Source organism: Mustela erminea, chromosome 12, assembly GCF_009829155.1.
Source record: "Mustela erminea isolate mMusErm1 chromosome 12, mMusErm1.Pri, whole genome shotgun sequence".
Taxonomy (NCBI): Eukaryota; Metazoa; Chordata; class Mammalia; order Carnivora; family Mustelidae; genus Mustela; species Mustela erminea.
Window position 1 is genome coordinate 4,075,179 of NC_045625.1, and position 19,394 is coordinate 4,094,572.

At 50.7% G+C, this 19,394-nt stretch overlaps 1 protein-coding gene across 8 annotated transcripts in view; it reads left to right on the forward strand.

The window, feature by feature from the left end:
* SETX (senataxin) overlaps positions 1–13,316 on the forward strand; it is an 86,155-nt gene extending 72,839 nt beyond the window's left edge. For 3 of the 8 annotated variants that reach the window (XM_032308102.1, XM_032308103.1, XM_032308104.1), the window contains 5 exons: positions 717–809; positions 2,451–2,615; positions 6,836–6,934; positions 7,977–8,064; positions 11,156–13,316. In XM_032308102.1, coding sequence (XP_032163993.1) covers positions 717–809; positions 2,451–2,615; positions 6,836–6,934; positions 7,977–8,064; positions 11,156–11,899 — 1,189 coding nt within the window. In that variant the 3' untranslated portion in view covers positions 11,900–13,316. Of the gene's footprint in view, positions 1–536; positions 645–716; positions 810–2,450; positions 2,616–3,270; positions 4,509–6,835; positions 6,935–7,976; positions 8,065–11,155 lie in introns of those variants that run through there. The other 5 variants (XM_032308105.1, XR_004277517.1, XM_032308106.1 and 2 more) reach the window with 5 other exon arrangements.
* Positions 13,317–19,394: the final 6,078 nt, after the last annotated feature.

The following is a 19,394-nucleotide window of genomic DNA, read 5'->3' on the forward strand; positions in this document are numbered from 1 at the left end:
CGAATCTTTGACTTATGACGGAGTTATGTCCCAATAAATGTATCACAAATCAAAAGTGCATCTAATACATGTAACCTACCGAACACGGCGTAGCCTGGCCTACTGAAGTGTACTCAGAACACTTACATTGGCCTACAGTTAGGTAAAAATTCTCCAACACAAAGCCTGCTTTATAACTGTTGGTTATATAACTTATATATAACTTATCATATAACTTATCAAATACTGTACTGACAGTGACAGACAGAATGGTTGTTAAGTGTAGAAGTTGGTTACCCTCGTGACCGTGGGGCTGACCAGGAGTGGAGCCTCGCTGCTGCCCAGTGTCTTGTGAGAGGATTGTACTGCGTGTTGCTAGCCCCGGACAAGACCCAAATTTAAAATTCCAAGTACAGTTTCCACCAAAATGTATTGCTTTTGCACCATAATTAAGTCACATAATGGTAAGTTGTGGACTGTCTGTATTCTCTGGCTGGCTTTTTTCACTTACCGTATTGGGAGTGACTTTTTAATTACAGTTATCTTTAATTGCATAGATCACTCTTCCTGGCCTAGAACAGAAATACAGTCTGTTTTTTACCTTTTACTAAAACATATTTTGATAAAATAAGGTAGGTGTTTTTTACCCCCAGCTCCCTCCCTAACAAAAAAATGTTAATAAAAATAAAATATTTTCTTGTAACTTGTATTCTGAATGGTGGCTGCTTTTTTTGTAGACAGACTGAAACCAGTCGCTGTTCATCAGACTGGCCATTTCAACCTTACCTGGTGTTCGATGTTGGAGACGGTTCAGAAAGACGGGACAATGAGTATGTTCTCCTCTCTTCAATCCCCGGGATAGTCCCAGAGTTGTTATTTTTGTTCATATTTACATGGAAAACATTTTCCATACATCTCTTTGCCTTGTGTCAGGGCACAGGCATTCTGTAGCTAAGCTACTAGCTTTTCCTTTATTACCCTAAATTAACTAATATCTTTCTCTGTACATTTCGGCCTTTTAGTTCTTCTTAATCATGTAATGGGCATCATAATCACTAGCATGGTAAGCACTTGAGTAAACACATGCTAAGATCACAGCTGTTGTAAAACAGATATGGCTGTTGTGCGTGGCTCTTGTGATCTAAGAGGAGACACAGACACAAATGGGAATCCTCAGGTTTATTACTTATTCCAGCTGGTTACGTGGCGCGAGGATCAGTGTAGACCCGTCTGAATGAAGGTGGGAGACCGAGGGTACCCAGTACCTGATATGTGGGATTGTGAATAAGGAGACATACTCATGTGGTTTGTGGGGGACGAGAAGAAGTGGTTAGCGCAGGTCCTAGCGTGGAGTACAGGGAAATACAGGGGGCACTGAGTGCTCTGTAGAGCAGGTGGCATCCTCAGGAAGGGTTACCTATTAGTTGAGCTACCGAGGTGCGGGGAGAAGACATGGAGTGAAGAAGTTAGGGACACAGAGAAGCAGTTGATCCTAAGCGCTGGGGGGGAAAGGGTCACAGAGGAGGGTTCACCTGAGAGGTGACCAAGGAAAGTAAATTAGACTTCAGGAGTGGAAGAGCTAGCTGGCTAATGGTGGGGGGGGGGGGTTAAGATTTTATTTATTTATCTGACAGGATAGTGAGAGAGGGAGTGGGAGAGGGAGAAGCAGGCTTCCCGCAGAGCAGGGAGCCCAACACAGGGCTCGATCCCAGGACCCTGGGATTGTCACCTGAGCTGAAGGCTGATGCTTAATGACTGAGCCACCCAGGCGCCCCAACAGGATTTTCTATAGACTTAAGTCGGAAGTTAAGATTGTGGGTATTAAAGGCCCTTGAAGTGAGACCAGTAAGGTGGCCTCAGGTGCAGTGCATGTAGCTCCTAGAGCGGTAGTGAAGGGGTCCCTGTAGTTCAGGAGGTGGGTAGGGAGAGCAGGACGAGGCCAATAAGGAGGCAAGCCCACTGCAGGATTCCATGTTGTTCTCTAGGGGCCGTGTCTCGTTCAGACTGTGTGGACGGCATCACACCTCGGCTGTGTGGTACGTGGTTTGCACAGCCAGCGGTGGGGAATTAAGGAAGATACATGACTAAAGCACTTTTTTCAGTGTGTGGAAGATAGTAAATTTCTTAGTTTTAGCTGTTGATCATTCATATCTTCGTTATCATAAATGCTTTTGTTCCTACTGTTGCTATCCCTGTTACAGCAAATGAAGAGAATGGTGAGGAACCTTCAGTTGATTTCAGAATCTTCTTTCTTACATCTTCTGTTTCACTGGGTGGTTAGAGGTCTGCAAGTGTGCAGTATTAATGGTCATTATAACAGCTTCTTTGAGCCGCTGATGACTGAATAAAGGTGAAACTTAACCTGCCTGCCCTTCACTGTAACGGAAAAGAAAGTAGGACTGAAGCTAGCAGTTGGACTGCTATTAGTTTTGATGTGTTTTGTTTTGTTTTGTTTTTTTCATCTTATTTAGCTCATATGTAAATGTTCAAGAAATAAAACTGGTAATGGAAATAATTAAACTTATTAAAGACAAAAGAAGGGATGTTACTTTCCGGAACATTGGCATAATAACCCATTACAAGGCTCAGAAGACGATGATTCAGAAGGATTTGGACAAAGAATTTGATAGAAAAGGGTGAGGCATCTATATTTTTACAGATATTTCCAGTTTTTCTGTTGAATTAAAAAGAAGAAGGAGGGGATAAAAGGAAACCTAACTCTAGGAAATGATCTTAGGCCGTGGTGATACAGCAGGAGGAGACTCAAGGCTTTGGTCATGCTGGGTAGGGAACACTCATACTCCCGGCCCTGCAGACCAGCCGACGCCAGAGTACCTCCTGCTGGTCGCAGTGTCCTCACCACCATTGGCAGTGGACCCGACTGAGAAACCCTCAGCCTTTTCCTTTAGTTCCGTGACTTGTTAATCTGAATTCTCATTCTAGTAAGATTTACAAAGTAACACTTTCACTTAGAATAAAGTATTTAATCCTTTTCATGCCTTTATGTACAGGGTGAAGCTCATGTTTTTGTCTCCTCCTTACCTCAACAGTAAAATCAAAGATTAATTATTGGAAATCGATTAATTCAAAAATTTCTTAACTTAGGAACACACAAGCTACCAAAATTGGCTCTAGAAAAATTAGAAAATTTGAACAGACCTATACTAAGTAAAGAGATGGAGTTAGTAATCAAACACTTTCCAACAAAGGAAAACCCAGGACCAGGTGAATTCTACCAAACATTAAGATCAGAATTAACACCAATCCTTCTCAAACTTTTCCAAAACATAGAAGAGGAGGGAAGACTTTCTCACTCCTTTTATGAGGCCAATATTACCATACCAGAGCCATGGAAAGACATCACAAGAAGAGAGAAACTACAGGCCAGTATCCTTTATGAATATGGATGTTAAAAATCCTCAACAAAATATTGGGAACTGAATTCAGCAGCATATTAAAAGGATAATACACCAAGACCATAGTGGGATTATCTCAGGAATGCAAGGTTGGTTCAATATACAAAAAAAATCACTCGTGTGACACACCGTTATTAATAGAGTAATGGGAGAAAACCCACATGATCATCTGAGTAGATATAGGAAGAGCATTTGATGAAATCCAACACCTTTCATGATGAAAACATTCAACAGACTAGGAATAGAAAAGAACTTTCTCAACCTAGTAAAAGGAATCTATGAAAAATCCCCAGCTAACCTACTTGATGGTGAAGCTGAGTCCTGTCACCCCAGGATCAGGAATGACACCTGCTCTCACCATTGCTGGGCAGCACGGTATTAGAGGTTCTAAGCAGGATAATCGAGCAAGAAAAGAAATTAAAGGCACCCATATTATAAAAGAAGTCAAACTACCCTTTCTCATAGTTGGCAGGACATTTTATATAAAAAACCACATAAACTATTCATTTTTAATGAGTTCAGCCAACTTGTAGGATGAAGATCAGTATACAGAAATTAGTTATATTTGTATTACAGTAGCAACGAGCAATCTGAAAAGGAAATTTAAAAAACAATCGTTTGTAATGGCATAAAAATGAACAAAATAGGAATGAATGTAGTAAAGGTGTATAAAACATCAAAAAATACAAAACGTTGTTGAAGGAAATTAAAGAACACTGAGGTAAATGGAAAGACAGTCTTGTCTGTGGTTCGGAAGACTTCCTGATGTTAAGGGGGCAGCACTCCCCAGAGTGACTGATCCTACAGAGTCAGTGTTGTCTCTGGCAGAACCCAGCTGCCTGTTTTACAGAAATGGACAAGCTTAACCTAAAATTCATGTGGAAATGCAAGATACCCCAAATATCATGAAAAAGAACTAAATGTTGGAGGGTTCACACTTTGCTCTTTCTCAACTTACTGGCAGAGCTGGTTATCAGGACTGGTGCTGTCCTAAGGATAGGCCTATAAACCAGTAGACTAGAATTGCCAGTTCAGAAAGAAACCCATTCATTAATGGCCAGGTGCTTTCCAACAAGGGTGCCAAGACCATTCATTTGGGAAAGAATAGTCTTTTTTTAAAGATTTTATTTATTTATTTGACAGAGAGAAATCACAAGTAGTCGGAGAGGCAGGCAGAGAGAGAGGAGGAAGCAGGCTCCCTGCTGAGCAGAGAGCCCGATGCGGGACTCGATCCCAGGACCCTGAGATCATGACCTGAGCCGAAGGCAGCGGCTTAACCCACTGAGCCACCCAGGCGCCCCAAGAATAGTCTTTTTTTAAATGGTGCTGGGCCAACTAGATCTCCATGTGCAAGAGAATGAATTTTTTTTTTTTTAATAGTGTGCAAGTGGGGTGAAGGAGGGGCGAGGGAGAGAGAGAAGGAGAATCGTAAGGAGGCTCCGTGCCCAGCGCAGAACCAGACACGGGCTCCATCTCACCACCCTGAGATCATGACCTGCTCATGCCGAGATCAAGAGTGAGAAGCCTAACCGGCTGAGGTTAACCCAGCTTAACCCAGATGCTGTTGAGAATGAATTTTGACTCCTGTCCCACAGCATACAGTGTATGAACTCAGAGTGGGTTAGAGCACTGAATCTAAGCGTAAAATTATAAAGTTCAGAGCTATAAACCTGCCTGACCTCAGATGAGACAGCAGTTTCTCAGCATGACACCCAAGCACGAGTTACCAAAGGAAAAATAGATAAACTGGGCTTCATAAAAATTTAGAAACTTGTGCATGTCAAAGTACACCATCAAAAAAGGGAGAAGACAGCCCCCAGAATGGGAAAATAGACGCATAGTTCCTGAATAACCATGGTTTGACTTAGAATTTTCCAACTTTATGATGGTGGCAAAGCAGTACACATTGAGTAGAAGCTCTACTGCAGATTTCGAATCTGAATCTTTTCCCCAGCTGGTGGCAGGCAGCACGATCCTCTCTCGTGCTGTTGGGCAGTAGCGGCCACTGCTCCCGGTCAGCACCGCAGTCAAGAGGGCGCATCTGATAACACTGACAGCCATTCTGTCCTGGTTCCAGAGCAGTCACATGACTTACAAACAGGCTTTGCCGAACTGTACGCTGATGTAAGCATTCAGAGCCTATCTGAGGTCTGCCAGGCCAAGCCAGTGTTCGGTAGGTTAAGTGTAATAAATTACATTTTCAGCTTAGGATGTTTTTAAACTCATGGTGGGTTTATTGGGATGTAACGCCATCCTAGGTCAAGGAAAATCTGTACTTGCAAATCATGCATTTGAATTATATAAAGAACTCACACAACTCAAAAAGTTAAATAGTCTACTTTTTTTAATGGGCAAAGGATTCGAATAGCATTTCTCAAAAGTAGGTTGTAAACAAATGGTCAACAAGTATGTGAAAAGATGTTCCACATCGTTTGTCATTAGGGAGATGCAGATCAAAAGCACAGTGAGTTCCCTTTTCACCCATCTGAACGACGAATAAAAAGCCAGACAGTGAGGGACAAGTTGGGACAAGGATGTTGAGAAATTGGAATCCTTTTGCATTGCTGGTGAGAATTTAAAATGGTAGATCACGGTGGAAAACATTTTGGCAGTTCCTCAAAGAGTAAAGCATAGGGGCACCTGGGTGGCTCTGTCAAGTGTCTTCTTGATTTCAGCTTGGGCTGGGCCTGGTCTCAGGGTTGTGGGATCAAGCCCTGTGTCAGGCTCTGTGCTGGGCGTGAAGCCTGTTTGGGATTCTTTTCTCTCCCTCTCCCACTCCCCCATCGTTCACACGCATGCTTTCTCTGTTTCTCAAAAAAAAAAAAAAAAAAAGTGAAGCCTAGAATACCTGTATTTTTGAGGTATATCCCTGAAAAAACTGAAAAAACGTTTGCGCAGAAGCTCAGACGTGAGTGTTGCAGCAACGTTGTTCATAACGCTAACAAAGGGAAAACAGCCCAGATGTCCATCCGCTGTAAGTGCGTAAATAAACCATGGGGCATCTGTGAGTCAAGTACGCAGCCCTGAGAGGAGTGCGGGGCCGTTCCACGCCACGGCAGGGAGGAGCCCTGAGCATGGTCTAAGTGAAAGAAGCCAAGCAGGAAAGGCCACATATGTACGGTTCCATTCATACGACATTTCCAGACACAAAGTCTGTCTGTCATAGATGCCAGGCCTGGAGAGAGGGAAAAATCAAGACTAACTGCTAGTAGGTCCAGGCGGAAGAACTGCAGAAGTACCCGGGGGTGATGTTTGCATGGCCCAGTGGGTGTACGAGAAACCACCAAATGCTCCACTCCAGAGTGGTGACGTGTAGGTTACATGAATTACATTCTGCTAAAAGATCGGGTGAAAAAGCTGAAAAATGCCACTGTATAAATATGCATGTTTAGTAAGTATTCTAGCGGTTTCCGATAAGCATGTTTGTGTTCTGTAAATAGGCCAGCAGAAGTAGATACCGTGGATGGGTTCCAGGGCCGGCAGAAGGATTGTGTCATTGTCACGTGTGTCCGAGCAAATACCGTGCAGGGCTCAATTGGGTGAGTGTCACCGGCTCTTCACTTGTCTGTGATCTCGAGTCCCATCTGTTTCCGATTGCTGCTGGGCAATACCATTCGTTGCAGTATTTTCCTGTGTTAGAAACTTGTGTCACATCATGAAATGTTCTTGTTTCACTTGTAGAGTTGATCCGCTGTCACGTCTGCTTCTCTTGGACCTTGTCTGTCACCTGCCTCCAAGGGCAGTCTGTTCTTTGACTTCCTACGAGTGACCATCTCTTGGCTCGGGGTAGTCGGCCTGTCCTCTCCACGATCTGTCACGGAGGGGCTTTTCATCTTCCCTGCGTTTTTGTGCTTTGCTAAGTTCGTAAACCTTAGCTCTTGTCCGTTTACTCACTGAAGATGGCAAGGACACTGTAGCAAGTGACAGACAGGAGACTCCAAGTTCCAGAGCCCAGACACTCGTGTGGCTGCTTTTTCCTGCTCTCGAGGAATGGGTGAAATTCGCAGTTTAGAAATGTGTTTCCCTGCTCTTAAAGGAAATAGTGACGTGAGTTCCCTCCGCCCCTATTCGGAGAGTCTGCATGGACAGGTGGGGCCCTGGCATCTCTGGGGCGTCCTGTGGAGCAGAACAGTCGCCTTCTTGGCACAGCAGTTCTGTTGTCTCCGAGCCCTCCCCAGATCTGGTGGTACCTTTTCCTGATCTGTGCGTGCTTCTGCTATGCCTCCATAGCACTTTACTGATCCTCACACAGATTTCGAATAACTGACTAGTAGCGTATTTTTAGGACATCTCTAGAGCTTAAGAACGCCACCTTTAAACTTCCCAGTATCTCCTCCAAGGCAGAACACAAGATTGGCAGACGGATGCATCACTTTGAAGGAAAGCTCCAGGCTTTTCGTTTCCAGGTTTTAACGGGAATGGCTGCTTTGCCAGGGACCCTGTGTTGGGAAGAGGGAGAAAGTGATGCACTGTTAAAGGAGGAGAAGGAGCCCCAGGACAGCCGTCTGAAGCAGCGTCTGTGTCCCCGCACTCATGCTAAGTCACTCTGCGGCAGGAAGTAACTTTGCTTTTGTCACTTAGGTTTCTGGCAAGTTTGCAGAGACTGAACGTCACCATCACACGAGCCAAGTACAGCCTCTTCATCCTTGGACACTTAAGGACCCTCATGGTAAGTGCATTCTGGGAGCAGAATGCTCTGGAGCTCGCCCAGCGTGACTGATACTTGGTTGAGCTTTTGTCTCTATTTTCCATGAGTGTGGAATTGATGCGGGTTACAGAACAGTGAGCTGCTTCCCCTGGCTGCCCTGTCCTTCAGCAGCTTCTGCCTGGGAGCTTTCGCAGATGTAAACCACTCACCCTGTCCCAGTCCGAGGCCCACACTCTCCACAATTTAAAAAAAAATACGTCTCTGTCCTAGGACTGTTGAGCTCTGTAAAGCCACCCACATGTGGAAAGTGCTAGCACAGTTGCTGGCACTCAGCGGACAGTCAGCTGCTGTGGCTGTTACTGGCCCAGCTTAACGCCAGCTCGAGGGAGCTTGGATCTTTTCTGTCTTGGCACTGGGAGCTTGCTGCCTGCTCTGTGTCGCTTGGGTGGGGGGAGGCGGGGCGGGTTCGCATCCGACCAAGAGTGCGGCCTCCGTTGGTGATAGCACAGCTAACCGGCGCCGGTGTTTGCTGCTTCCCTCGCTAGCGGTCGTTAGCTTTGAATTCTTCCCATTTTTGTGTTTCACAAAGTCAGCGGTTGTGATAGTAGAGGAGCAGAGCTGATGCACTGGATTTTTTCAGCGAGTTCCCCCGTGTTTTCTGGTATGTACCACCAGGGGGAGTTCCAACACAGTCTTTCTCATCCCGTTTTCCCTACATCTGTGGTCTTCAGTTTCTGTAGTTTGTGTGCCCCCTTGAAGGACTCTTTAAAAGCTGCATACCACCTATTTTTAAGTTGATATAAAAAATTTGTTATGGTAAGTTTAAGTATTGTTTAAGACTTTGAGTATATTACAAATACTGATAATGTAAAATAAAACTTTATTTTACATCACTCTTAAATGAATCCATTGGAAACAATTGGACTCCTGGTCCGACTTTTTATAGAATTGTTTTCCCTTGTACCATGAGGATCTAAGTGTTAAAAAGTGGTTTCTCATCAGTTGATGAACCTGTTCGAATTATTTTTTTACACAGTTGAATTTTGGTAATGTTTTAACCTGAAAGTTAAAAGATAGAGCTGTGTGTCTCCTAGCGACACCCTGATTGAAGGAGACTTCCTGGGCACCCCTGTTTTCACTGCCCCCTCGGGCACCCAGGAGTCTGCTTGTGCCCTGGCAGCCGCATCGTGCCCCGTGGAGAGACTGGGGATGGGCATGTCGTGACTGTGCAGGACGGAGTCAGGGCGGGGTAGCCCCCAGGAGCAGGCAGGGAGCTGGGGCGTCTGCACCCTGAACAATAGGAAAACTCCCAGTGTATCCCTTGGGCTGGTTTGTTTTGTTTTTTCAAATTCTTAACCCCAGTTTCCCTTATAGAAATGGAGTCAGTGGTGAAGACACTTGATTTCCTCTGAGAAACCAAGAGTAACAGCCCATTCCCAAAACTGTTTTTATGATCCTCGGCTCGGATTAAACACCAGGTTGAGGTGCTGTAGATTTGGCAAAAATAGCAGCGAGGCCATCTGCTTCACGGTACAGCCGTGCTTCAGCCTCGGGGGGAGATGCTCTGCTGTGCTCCAGAGTGAGGAAGAGGCCCGAGCCCCAGGCCCGGGAGTGCTCCCGTGGACTATCTGGTGCTTCCCGGGCCTCTGCGTGTGCATTGTATGCAAACCTTTTGCCCTCACAAATCCCAGTCCATCCGATCCAAGAAGCCATTATGAGAGGAATCATTATTTTATGTACTACTATTAAACTGTGATACTTTATTTTCACGTAGAATTTTTATATTTATTTAAAGAACTTTTCTAGGCTTGTTTTGACAAGACAGACTTTTATCCTATCGCCCTTGTTCATATGTAAAAGAGAAAGTACAAACAGGATGAGTAGGCCGCAGAACTCCTGAAAGGACTTCACTTTCGGAGTCTAGCGCTCCAGAATCGTTCCCCAGGTCACAGTCACACATGTCCTTGTTCCCGCCACAGGCTGTTCCCTGCGCCATCAGAAGCGTTGGAAACTCCGTATTTCCTAAGGGTGCTTTCCCGTGGTCTCTGGGCTTCTCTTCCAACTCCTGGTCTCCGTTCTCCGCGGTAGTAGTGCTGCTACTTTCGTGTCTCATCAGAAGGTGCTGTGGGTGGGTTTTTAGGCGTGCTGGGACTCGTTCTTTAAGTGGTTTATTGGCTGAAAGTCAAGGAGTTGCTGTTGCCGAGCCATGAGTTCCTCCAGGATTAGCTACTTAGAAAGTGCTGCCTGGCCAGGGGGTGCCCCAAATCAAGAAATGGTAAAATGTGAAAACAATGTGCATTTTAGAGTTATCTGAAACGTTATGCCCATTTTACAGATGAGGAAACAGGCTCAGAGAGGTTAACTTGACCAAGGTCATGCCGCAAGTAAGGACTGCTACCCTCACCTAGTTTTTTGACTAGGGCAGGAGGCCCCGCGAGGGCCGCTGTTGTCTTCCTTCTAAAGAGGCGCACGTTCTGATGGTTGTGAAGCGGGTTATTGCTGAGGAGAGTCCGGCGGGAGGAGAGGAGCGATCAGTGCAGCCCGGCTTCCTTCTCCTCGGGCTTGCTTTCACGACTTAAGTCCCTCCGGAAAAGAGACCAGACCGTGGGAAAGTTCTGTGGAATGGTTGTCTCTGTGGATGAAGACAGTTTAGCCCTTTGGAGTCTGGGAGGCCTTTGGGAATTGAGTGAAGGCTGTGGGACTCTTTCTAGAATAGTCACACTCACACCCCCCAAAAGTTAGGGCTCTGTGCAACCAAGCCTTCCTGCTCCACAGTGTTAGCCTTTCGAGAGAGAGGCAGGACTCTAGGTCAAGTGTCCGGGGGAACTTCCTGGGGTGACAGAGCTGTCCTGTGTCTGCTCCATCCAGCGCACGAACCGAGAGCCACGTGGTGAAATGGCGGATATTCTTTGTCCCAGGCGGTGACCGGTGCTCTTTTCCCATAACATGGCTTCGTGATTCTGTATTTGAACTTACTTTTTCTTTAATGGATTCTTGAGAATCTGTTCGCGAAGTGTATTTGTTGCTACTCAGAAATGAGAGCAGAAACTCACACTTCCCAAGCCTCTGAGTATTCTGGGCGTGTGATTGTTTCTCCCTCCTCTGTTTCCAGGAGAACCAGCACTGGAACCACCTGATCCAGGACGCCCAGAAGCGGGGCGCCATCATCAAGACGTGTGACAGGAACTACAGGCACGACGCGGCCAAGATCCTGAAGCTGAAGCCGGTGCTGCAGAGAAGCGTGACACACCCCCCCGCCGTCGCCCCGGAGGCGTCCAGACCCCCGGGCGGCTTGCCCAGCAGCAGGCCGGACAGCGAGCTCGCCAGGACGTCCGTCACGTCTCTCTACCACACGCCCTCGGACTCCAGGGAGTCTGCTGGTCCCGTCACGGCGAAGGACCCTGAAAGGCCCCTCATCCAGGACCGGCTTCGGGACCCAAGACTGCTTAGGAGGCTGGGCCTGGACCCTGAAACCAGAGGGCCGTGCCTCAGGGATCCGCAGCCTTCGAGCCCCCAGCATCCCGGGGCGACACCGCCCTCGGGGGAGCCAGGCTTCCCCGGGAGTCCCCAGGATCTGGGAGGCGCTCAGCAGTCCACTGCCAGGGGGGCCGCTCTGAACAACCACAAACCTCAGGCACACTGTGACCCTGCGGCTGCTGGGACCGAGGTCTCCGCGAGTAAGACAAGATGTGACTGGGAAGAAGGGCTCGGCTCCAGGAGAGAGACGCGAGCTTTCGGTGAGGGGGACCGAGAGAAGTGGAGCCCGGAGAGCCACCGCTCGAAGAGGAACCCTGGCTGGGACAGGAGGGGCCTGGAGGAGGAGGACGGCAGCTCCAAGAGAAGGAGACTTTCCTAGGGAGGCCGCGTGGCTCGGGCTGGCCGCCGCCGCGCCGTGGCAGGCTAAAGATGACCAGCTCACGGGATGTCCAGATGAGATGTTGTTTGTGTTTTTTTTTCCTTAAAGGAGTTTGTGTGCCATTGGGAAGCACGGAAAGTGCACCCTGACCCCCGGGCCTCGTGGTCATCTGCCGTAGCTCAGTTGCAGACGCTTTCGAGGGCCTTTGTGTGTCTGCAGTATTGTCCTTGAAGTCGGAGACTTCGAATGTTGATCCCTTGTTCTAAGATAAGGGGTCAGACGGGGTGGGTGTTGTAGAAGTTGAAATGTATATTTGTATAGCAAATAACAAATCGTTTTAAAATTTAATCTAGTAGACCGCTTTTCTTTCTCCTGCTTAAAATGTTGGTCACTTTCAAGAGAACAAACTTTATATTCACCCCAAAAAAAAAAAAAAAAAAAAAAATGCAGGAGGAGGAGGACAGGCCCTTTTCAGACCTGTGCACAGCGCAGGTTCTGGAGGAGGCCGAGTTCAAGCGGTGGGTCTCCGGTTCTAGTTCAGAAAACAAGTGTCCTCTCCTGGGGGAGCCTGTGGGCAGCTGAGTCGTGTTAGGTGCAGATCTGCGGACACTGGATGTTTTCTGATGAGGCTCCTTGGCCCAGGGTAGTACCCCGCCCTGCCGAGGCCAGCCTACTCCAGGCAGCACATGGTTTTCTAGCTGAAATTCGAGTTCCCCTTGAAATAGACGAAGGCAAAACGAAAGAATAATTCTTGACCCACCATTCAGATGCGCCCAGCGTAGTGTGGGTGTCCCATAGCTGGTGGGTGACAGGTCCCGTGGTTGCTGGGTCAGGAGCCCCGCGGGGGACCCTGGGGAGCTGCATGTTAGACGTCTCCCCAGGGGACCCGGTCATTGACCCGGCAGCTTAGGACCCAGGAGGGCCGGCCAGATAGAATACTGTAGGCGGGAAAGAAACAGCCCTTCCAGGGAGAAGGCTGAAGGGAAGTGCAGACGGGAAGTTGGGACCAGGGAGAGAGTTGACAGGTTTCCTGTGATCTTTGGAGACTGTGCAGCCTGATGAAAAGACACCACTGTTGCAGGGTCATCTGTTAGAGGGGCTTGTGCCGTGGAACGTGGTGCCCTGGGGAAGGGGACGTTTGAGTGTGTGCACAGGGTCGGGGGTGAGGGGTCTGTCATGGCGAAGTCCAGCTTTCCAAACACACACAGACACGAGAGTACGTTGTAGCCACAGATGGCGCTTGTCGGAACTAGTGGTTTGTGGGGAAGGCTGTGCCGCTCGTCAGCGGATCTGGGGAGGGCAGCATCGCGAAGATGGGTGGGCACCGTTCGAGATTTTCCCAGCTGCTTTTAGGCAGAGGGCTTTGTGTCAAATTCTACTGAAGCTTGTTATTAAAAGCTTTAAATGTTTGTCAAAAGTGTACACATTCTGCTTCTTCATTACCCACATCGCCCCCACGGGGGTCCGGACACCTGGTGACGTCGAGTGGGCACCCCCGGCCCTCAGGGAGCACACGCTCCGGCCCCACGGTTACCCTGTCCCTGTGTGCCCGCAGAGGGCGGGTCCCCGGCCAGCGTGAGTGCAGGGCGAGCCGCACCCTGGCCAGCCGAGGCCTCTGTGAGCTTTCTGCTTGTGCCTTTGGCCAGAAACGTCTTTGTTACTTTGATGGACTTTCCTATTACTCCACGTAAGCAAATTCTTGGTGTTAGCAGTTCAAAGGGTCTAAACTCCGTTTAGAGAGTTCCATCCCCAGGCTGTGGACTTGCTGCCGTGCTCGGACCAAGGTCCTCGGTGAGCCTGTCCTCACACACCGTGTCCCATCTGCTGGTTCCCCGCGCTCCCCCGTAGGATCCTGTGTCCTGCTGGCCTTGCCCCACGAGCACAGCCTGCCGGACGCTGCACTTGACACTGTTTGTTTATCCAGTTGGTAAGAAAATGTTGGCGTAAAGTGTCTCACACGCGGCTGTCCCCGTGCGAGTGGGAGTCGCCCTCCTTCAGAGGGAGGAACAGGCTCTGCTCCGTCCTCAGCCGTGGCGCTGCAAGCACACGTCCTGTCTCGGCACTCATTCTTCCGCCAGGAGGATATTCCGCTAAAAAGCTTGTTTTGCTGCTCTGTGTATGATTTTCCTTGAATTTATGTGCTGGTTTATTTGGTTCTGTGTTTTCATGTATCACCAGGAGCGAATGTGATAAGTACATATGAGTAACTCCTGTAAATGGATTTTATAACAAAACTGTACTAAACTATTTTCTAAAATTAGTTGCGCAGATGATAATTTTTTGCTGCTGCTTTGACTCTTTCCGTGCTCTGAGTTCACAGCTGATGTAGCAAACAGTAGCCCTCTTTGTGAAAAGGTCCATTTTAAGAGAAACTGGTGAAATCGAAACCAGAAAACCGGCCTCAATTAGGTGGGATTCAGGGTCCGTGCGCTCAGGAGCAGGCTCCGCCACCACGTGGTCTGTCCGGAGGAAGCATGTGGCCGGGATTTGCTTGATTCAGGTCTGTTCTCCAGCCCCCCTGCTGCCCCTTCCAAGCTCTTGGGGTGATGGAGTGTCATCTCTGAGGCCACAAGGTGTGTCACCACCAGCCCTGGTGGCCAGTCCTCTTTGGGAGCTTGGCCCAGTAGAAGAAGACGCTCCTCTCTAGGCGGAGGCTGGGGAGGGTCGGGGAGGCCGGGCGGGCGCGAGTGGAGCTTCCAGAGGCAAGACGGGTGCAGACGTCCAAGTCGGGGTGACTGCCGGCGCCCACAGAGGTGGGGCGCGCTTCCTACGACCCGTGGCTGCAGGTGCGATGTGGGACTCGGCCAGGCTCCTGGCGGAGGGCGCTTGTTCGTTCCAGATGCTGAGCAAGTCCCTGGGAGGGTGAAGTGATGGGGGCAGGAGTGAGACCAGGGATCCGATGGCCATTTCGTCCATGGAGTTCATTACCGTCGCCATCTGTGGCAGGGATTTTTAAAGGCCCTCCTGCCCGACACCCACGCAGTCCCCGCCACCTCCCTGGGGTCGCCATTCATTGTTTGAGGAATAAATAATTCAGGGAGGAAGCTGAAACTGAACTTCGGCTTACGCAGAATTTACGCGTTGTGCCGCGCACGGCAGCACTTTGTGTTCTCAGGGGACCCGTCTGTCAACCACCCTGGCCTGTACGGAGGCATCTGCCACGTCAAGGGGCATAAATGGTATCTGTAGACAGATGGGGTGCTGGAGGCCCGCCGGGCGGTCCGCGGGGGCCCTGCTCCCAGGCGCTCAAGCTGGGCTCTGCGGGCGGACGGGGCCACCTTTGTACTGCAGCCGTGTCCCTGCAAAGAGAGGTGTTAGCGTGTCATTTTCTTTTTTTTAAATTTGTGTTTTATTTTTTTAATTTCAGTGTTCCATCGTGTCATTTTCAACCTGGGGACCCGCTTCGGAGTCACCCGGGGAGCTCTGGAAGAGTTCCACTCCTGGGCTCTGCCCCGGGGTTTCTCACATAAGGGGTCCAGGGCCCAGCACTCGCTGCCTGTTCTGTTCCTTTCCCTTTTTTTTTTTTGAAACTCTTAAACTCCCTTGCAGGGGATTCCGCGGAGCAGCCTGGCTTCTCGGGGTCAGGAGTGAGGAGCAGCCCTCGGGCCCGTGGGGGTCACGTCTACCTCCCTCAACACGTTGTCTCTCCCAGGAGCCCCAGATAGGGCCAAGCCCACCACGAAAGGCCATCAGGGGGCCTTTGCTTTCGCTCAGATGACGGTCCCCAAGGACAGCGGGGGTGGGGAGGAGAACGGAAAACTGCTCAGGAGACTCTGGGCCGTTAGAAGGGCGGACATCCGGAGGGAGCCCTCGTGGCCCACGAGGGCTCGGCCACGAGGGCTCGAGAAGGCAGCCAGTCTGGTACTGGTCCGGCCGGGAAGGCCGTGTGGCTGTTGTTTAGGCAAGGGGACCCCGGCGCCGGGGCTGCATGTGGGGTCGAAGCCACACATGGCCAGGTCCACTGGGCACGTGCACTCCCCTTTGTGATAACTGGAGCTTTCCCACCAAGCGCTGACACCCGAGCCGCCGTTGTCCCTGTGGGGACTTGCCCAGGGTGCCGCAGCTGAGAACTAGCGGAGCTGCGGTTCCGGTGACCGGAAAGCCCTTGCTCCTGACCCCTACGGTAGGTGCCAGCAGGACAAAGGGCCAGGCTGGCCCCACGCACACAGACCTGAGAAGGACTCGGTGTTGACTGGACGGGGGCAGCTTGGCCTAGCTCCGCCCTGGCCACCGGCAGCCTCCAGGGCCGTCACTCGACCTGAACGTGGAAATTGGGGGTTTGAGTTCTTTTTCTGATTCTTTTCACCAGTAGGTTCCAAAATCAGGCCCCCAGCCCCGGGGTTCTGGGGAGGAAGAGGCTAAGCGCGCGGTAGGTTTCTGTCCCCGCGCATTCGGGCTGCTGCAACGAAATCCCAGGGACTGGGCGCCTTCTGAACGTCCTCGGCCCGCTCCGGAGGCTGGGAGTCCCAGGTGGCGGCACCAGCGGACGCCGTGTCTGGTGACGGCCTTGTCCCGCCGTGTCCTCACATGGTGGAAGGTGCGAGGGAGCTCTCTGGGGCCTCTCTTCATGAGGACACAGACGCCACTCGTGAGGTTCTATCCGCATGACCTAATCACCTGCCACAGGCGTCACCTCCTGTCACCATCGCTTGGGGGGCAGAATGTCGACGTGGGAACGGGGCAGGGGGGACACAAACATCGTCCCACGGCAGTCCGCGCGTTGTTGGCTTGGGTGGGCAGAACTCGCTGCAGGTTTGCTCTCGGACGGGGACGGGAGACCCCGCGTGACACGGGAGGCGAGAAAAGCCACAGCCTCTGGTCGGCTTCTCCAGCGCCTGGGCCGGGAGACTGTCCGGCTCTAGGACAGAGGGACCCAGCTTCTCCTGGGGGACAACCCCCGTCTCCGGCCACGCGGGCAGGCGGACGGGCTCCAGTCCAGCTCACGGCTTCCAGCGCGCCCTGGCTCTCCCCTCCCCCTCCCCCCTCCTCCCCTAACCGCCGCCTGTGGACTCCGAGCTCCAGCCCGAGGCTTGAACACGACCGCCTCAGCCATGGAAGGCCAAGTCCAGGAGATAATACCTGATGTTGATTTTTTTAAAAAGATTATTTATTTATTTATTTGACCGACAGAGAACACAAGTAGGCAGAGGGGCAGGCAGAGAGAGAGGAGCAAGCAGGCTCCCCGCTGAGCAGGGAGCCCAATGTGGGGCTTGATCCCAGGACCCTGAGATCATGACCCGAGCTGAAGGCAGAGGCGGCAGAGGCTTTAACCCACTGAGCCACCCAGGTGCCCCCCCCGGTGTTGATTTCTGACAGGAATTCTGCTTAACCGAACTCCCAGACACGGAGAGCTCTGGTCCCTCCCAGTAGCAGAGTGGCTCGTCCCTCCTGCGCTGAGGAGGGCTGACTGTGGGAGCAGCTGGGTATGGGGGGAACACGGGCCTGCAGGGGTGCGTGATCTCTCTTGGATCTCCTGCTCAGGGGAGGCCAGCTCCTTGCTGTGAAGACACTCAAGAATCTCCATGGGGAGAGGTCCTCATGGGGAGGAACCTCCTTGTGCCAACAGCCAGCGGCATCGACGTGGGCAACGAGGACGCCATCTTGGAAGTGGACCCTCCAGCCCCAGTCAGGCCTTCGGATGGTACAGGCCTAGCGGATGCCCTGATGGCCACCTCATGAAAGTCCCCAAATCAGAACCACTGAGCTGAGCTGCACTGGAATTCCTGACACAGAACCCGTGTGACCTAAATGTGGGCCCAAGTCCCCCCCCGCCCAAGTCAGTGCTTTTCCCCAAAAAAGAATGAGCTAGAAAGAAGACACACGGCATTATGCCGTACAAAGTCAGCAGCATTCCAGCTCAGGGAGGCAGGGAAGGCTGAGAGCTGACACATGGGGCAGAAGCTGACATTCCAGGAGCCCCACTGAAGAGCGCGGGAACCCAGCGGCGGGCGCTCGCAGTCAGGCGGAGGGACTGGCCGAAAAAACTTTTTTTTCAGCGGGCGAGCAGCCAAGCCTTACTCTAAGGGCAATAGGGAGCCATGGAAGGTTTTCAAGAACTTAAATGCCTTGATCGGAACCCCCGTAGCCGTCACTCTCCTCCCAAGTCATCTTGGGGCTTAGAGACTGGCCCTCAGCCCGAGCCACCACGTGCCACCCATCAGCAGGGGCGTGGCTAATGTCGGCACCTCCGGCGCGTGGTGACAGCCCCCGGTATACATTTCAGTCATTTTTTTCTTCTTTTTTAAATAATTTACTTGACAGAAAGAGACACAGTGAGAGAGGGAACACAGTGTCCGGCAGAGAGAGAGGGACAAGTAGGCTTCCCGCTGAGCAGGGAGGCCGATGTGGGGCTCGATCCCAGGACCCTGGGATCGTGACCTGAGCCGAAGGCAGAAACTTAACGACGGAGCCACCCAAGCAGCCCTTCAGTCGTTTTTTTTGACCTGGAAAAGCTTCACAATATCATGGTAAGGGGCGGTTTTATTTTTCTTCTCTGTGTGTGTGTGCATGCATGTGTACATACAACGCACAGATTTTTTTTAATAGGGAAAAAGAAACCCTAAAAAGACAATTTTCCAGTATGTTTAACAAGGACTAGGTAGTTGGGGTTTTTAAAATAAGTTTTATTTGATAGAGCATTTTAGGTTACATGAAGAGGAGAGGAAGGTACGAGTTTTGTCTGAAGATCCTTCTCCCCCCACACCAGCCTCCCCACCGCCTCCCGCCCTCTCCGGAGGGCACATCTGCTGCAGGCCCTGCATCCATGGTTTGCATAAGGGTTCACTCACCTGCATTCCAAGGGTCTGGAGATCGTGTGATGACACCCGTGGGCCATTCCAGTGTCACACAGGATGGTTCCACCGCCCTAGAAACCCTCTGTGCCCGACTAGTCCAGGGAGTAAATGCAAGTTTATTACAGATATATGTTTTAAAAATTTTTTTTTCTATTTCTTGTACAATGAGTGTGAATTATTTTTATAATAAAATTAACTTTTTAAAAAAGATTGTATTTATTTGACACAGAGAGAGAGAGCACAAGCTGGCAGAGTGGCAGGCAGAGGGAAAGAGAGAGAGCAGGCTCCTGGGTGAACAAGGAGACGGATGTGGGACTCGATCCCAGGATCCTGGGATCATGACCTGAGCCAAAGGCAGCTGCTTAACCGACTGAGCCACCCGGAGCTTTCGAGAAAGGCTGTGTTAGCAGTATTTTCCTCACTCCTTTTGAGCCACTTCCCCGCGATGGGCTCCGGGTCCTTGGCTGCCCTGCACAGGTGCTCACCGCCCCCAGGGCTCTTGGGGTCCCCTCAGGCCACAGCCACCAGGTCTCGGAGCCTTCCCACCCAGCACCCCCAGAGTGGGGCACTGCCGGGGCTGGCGCATGGATGGCCAGAGGGGCAGCTGCGCTACAGGGGACACACGCAGCCCTCCCCAGCCAGGATTGCGCCATGTGGGCTGCACTCCAGGAACAGCAGGGATCCGCGCCGTGCCAGGTGCA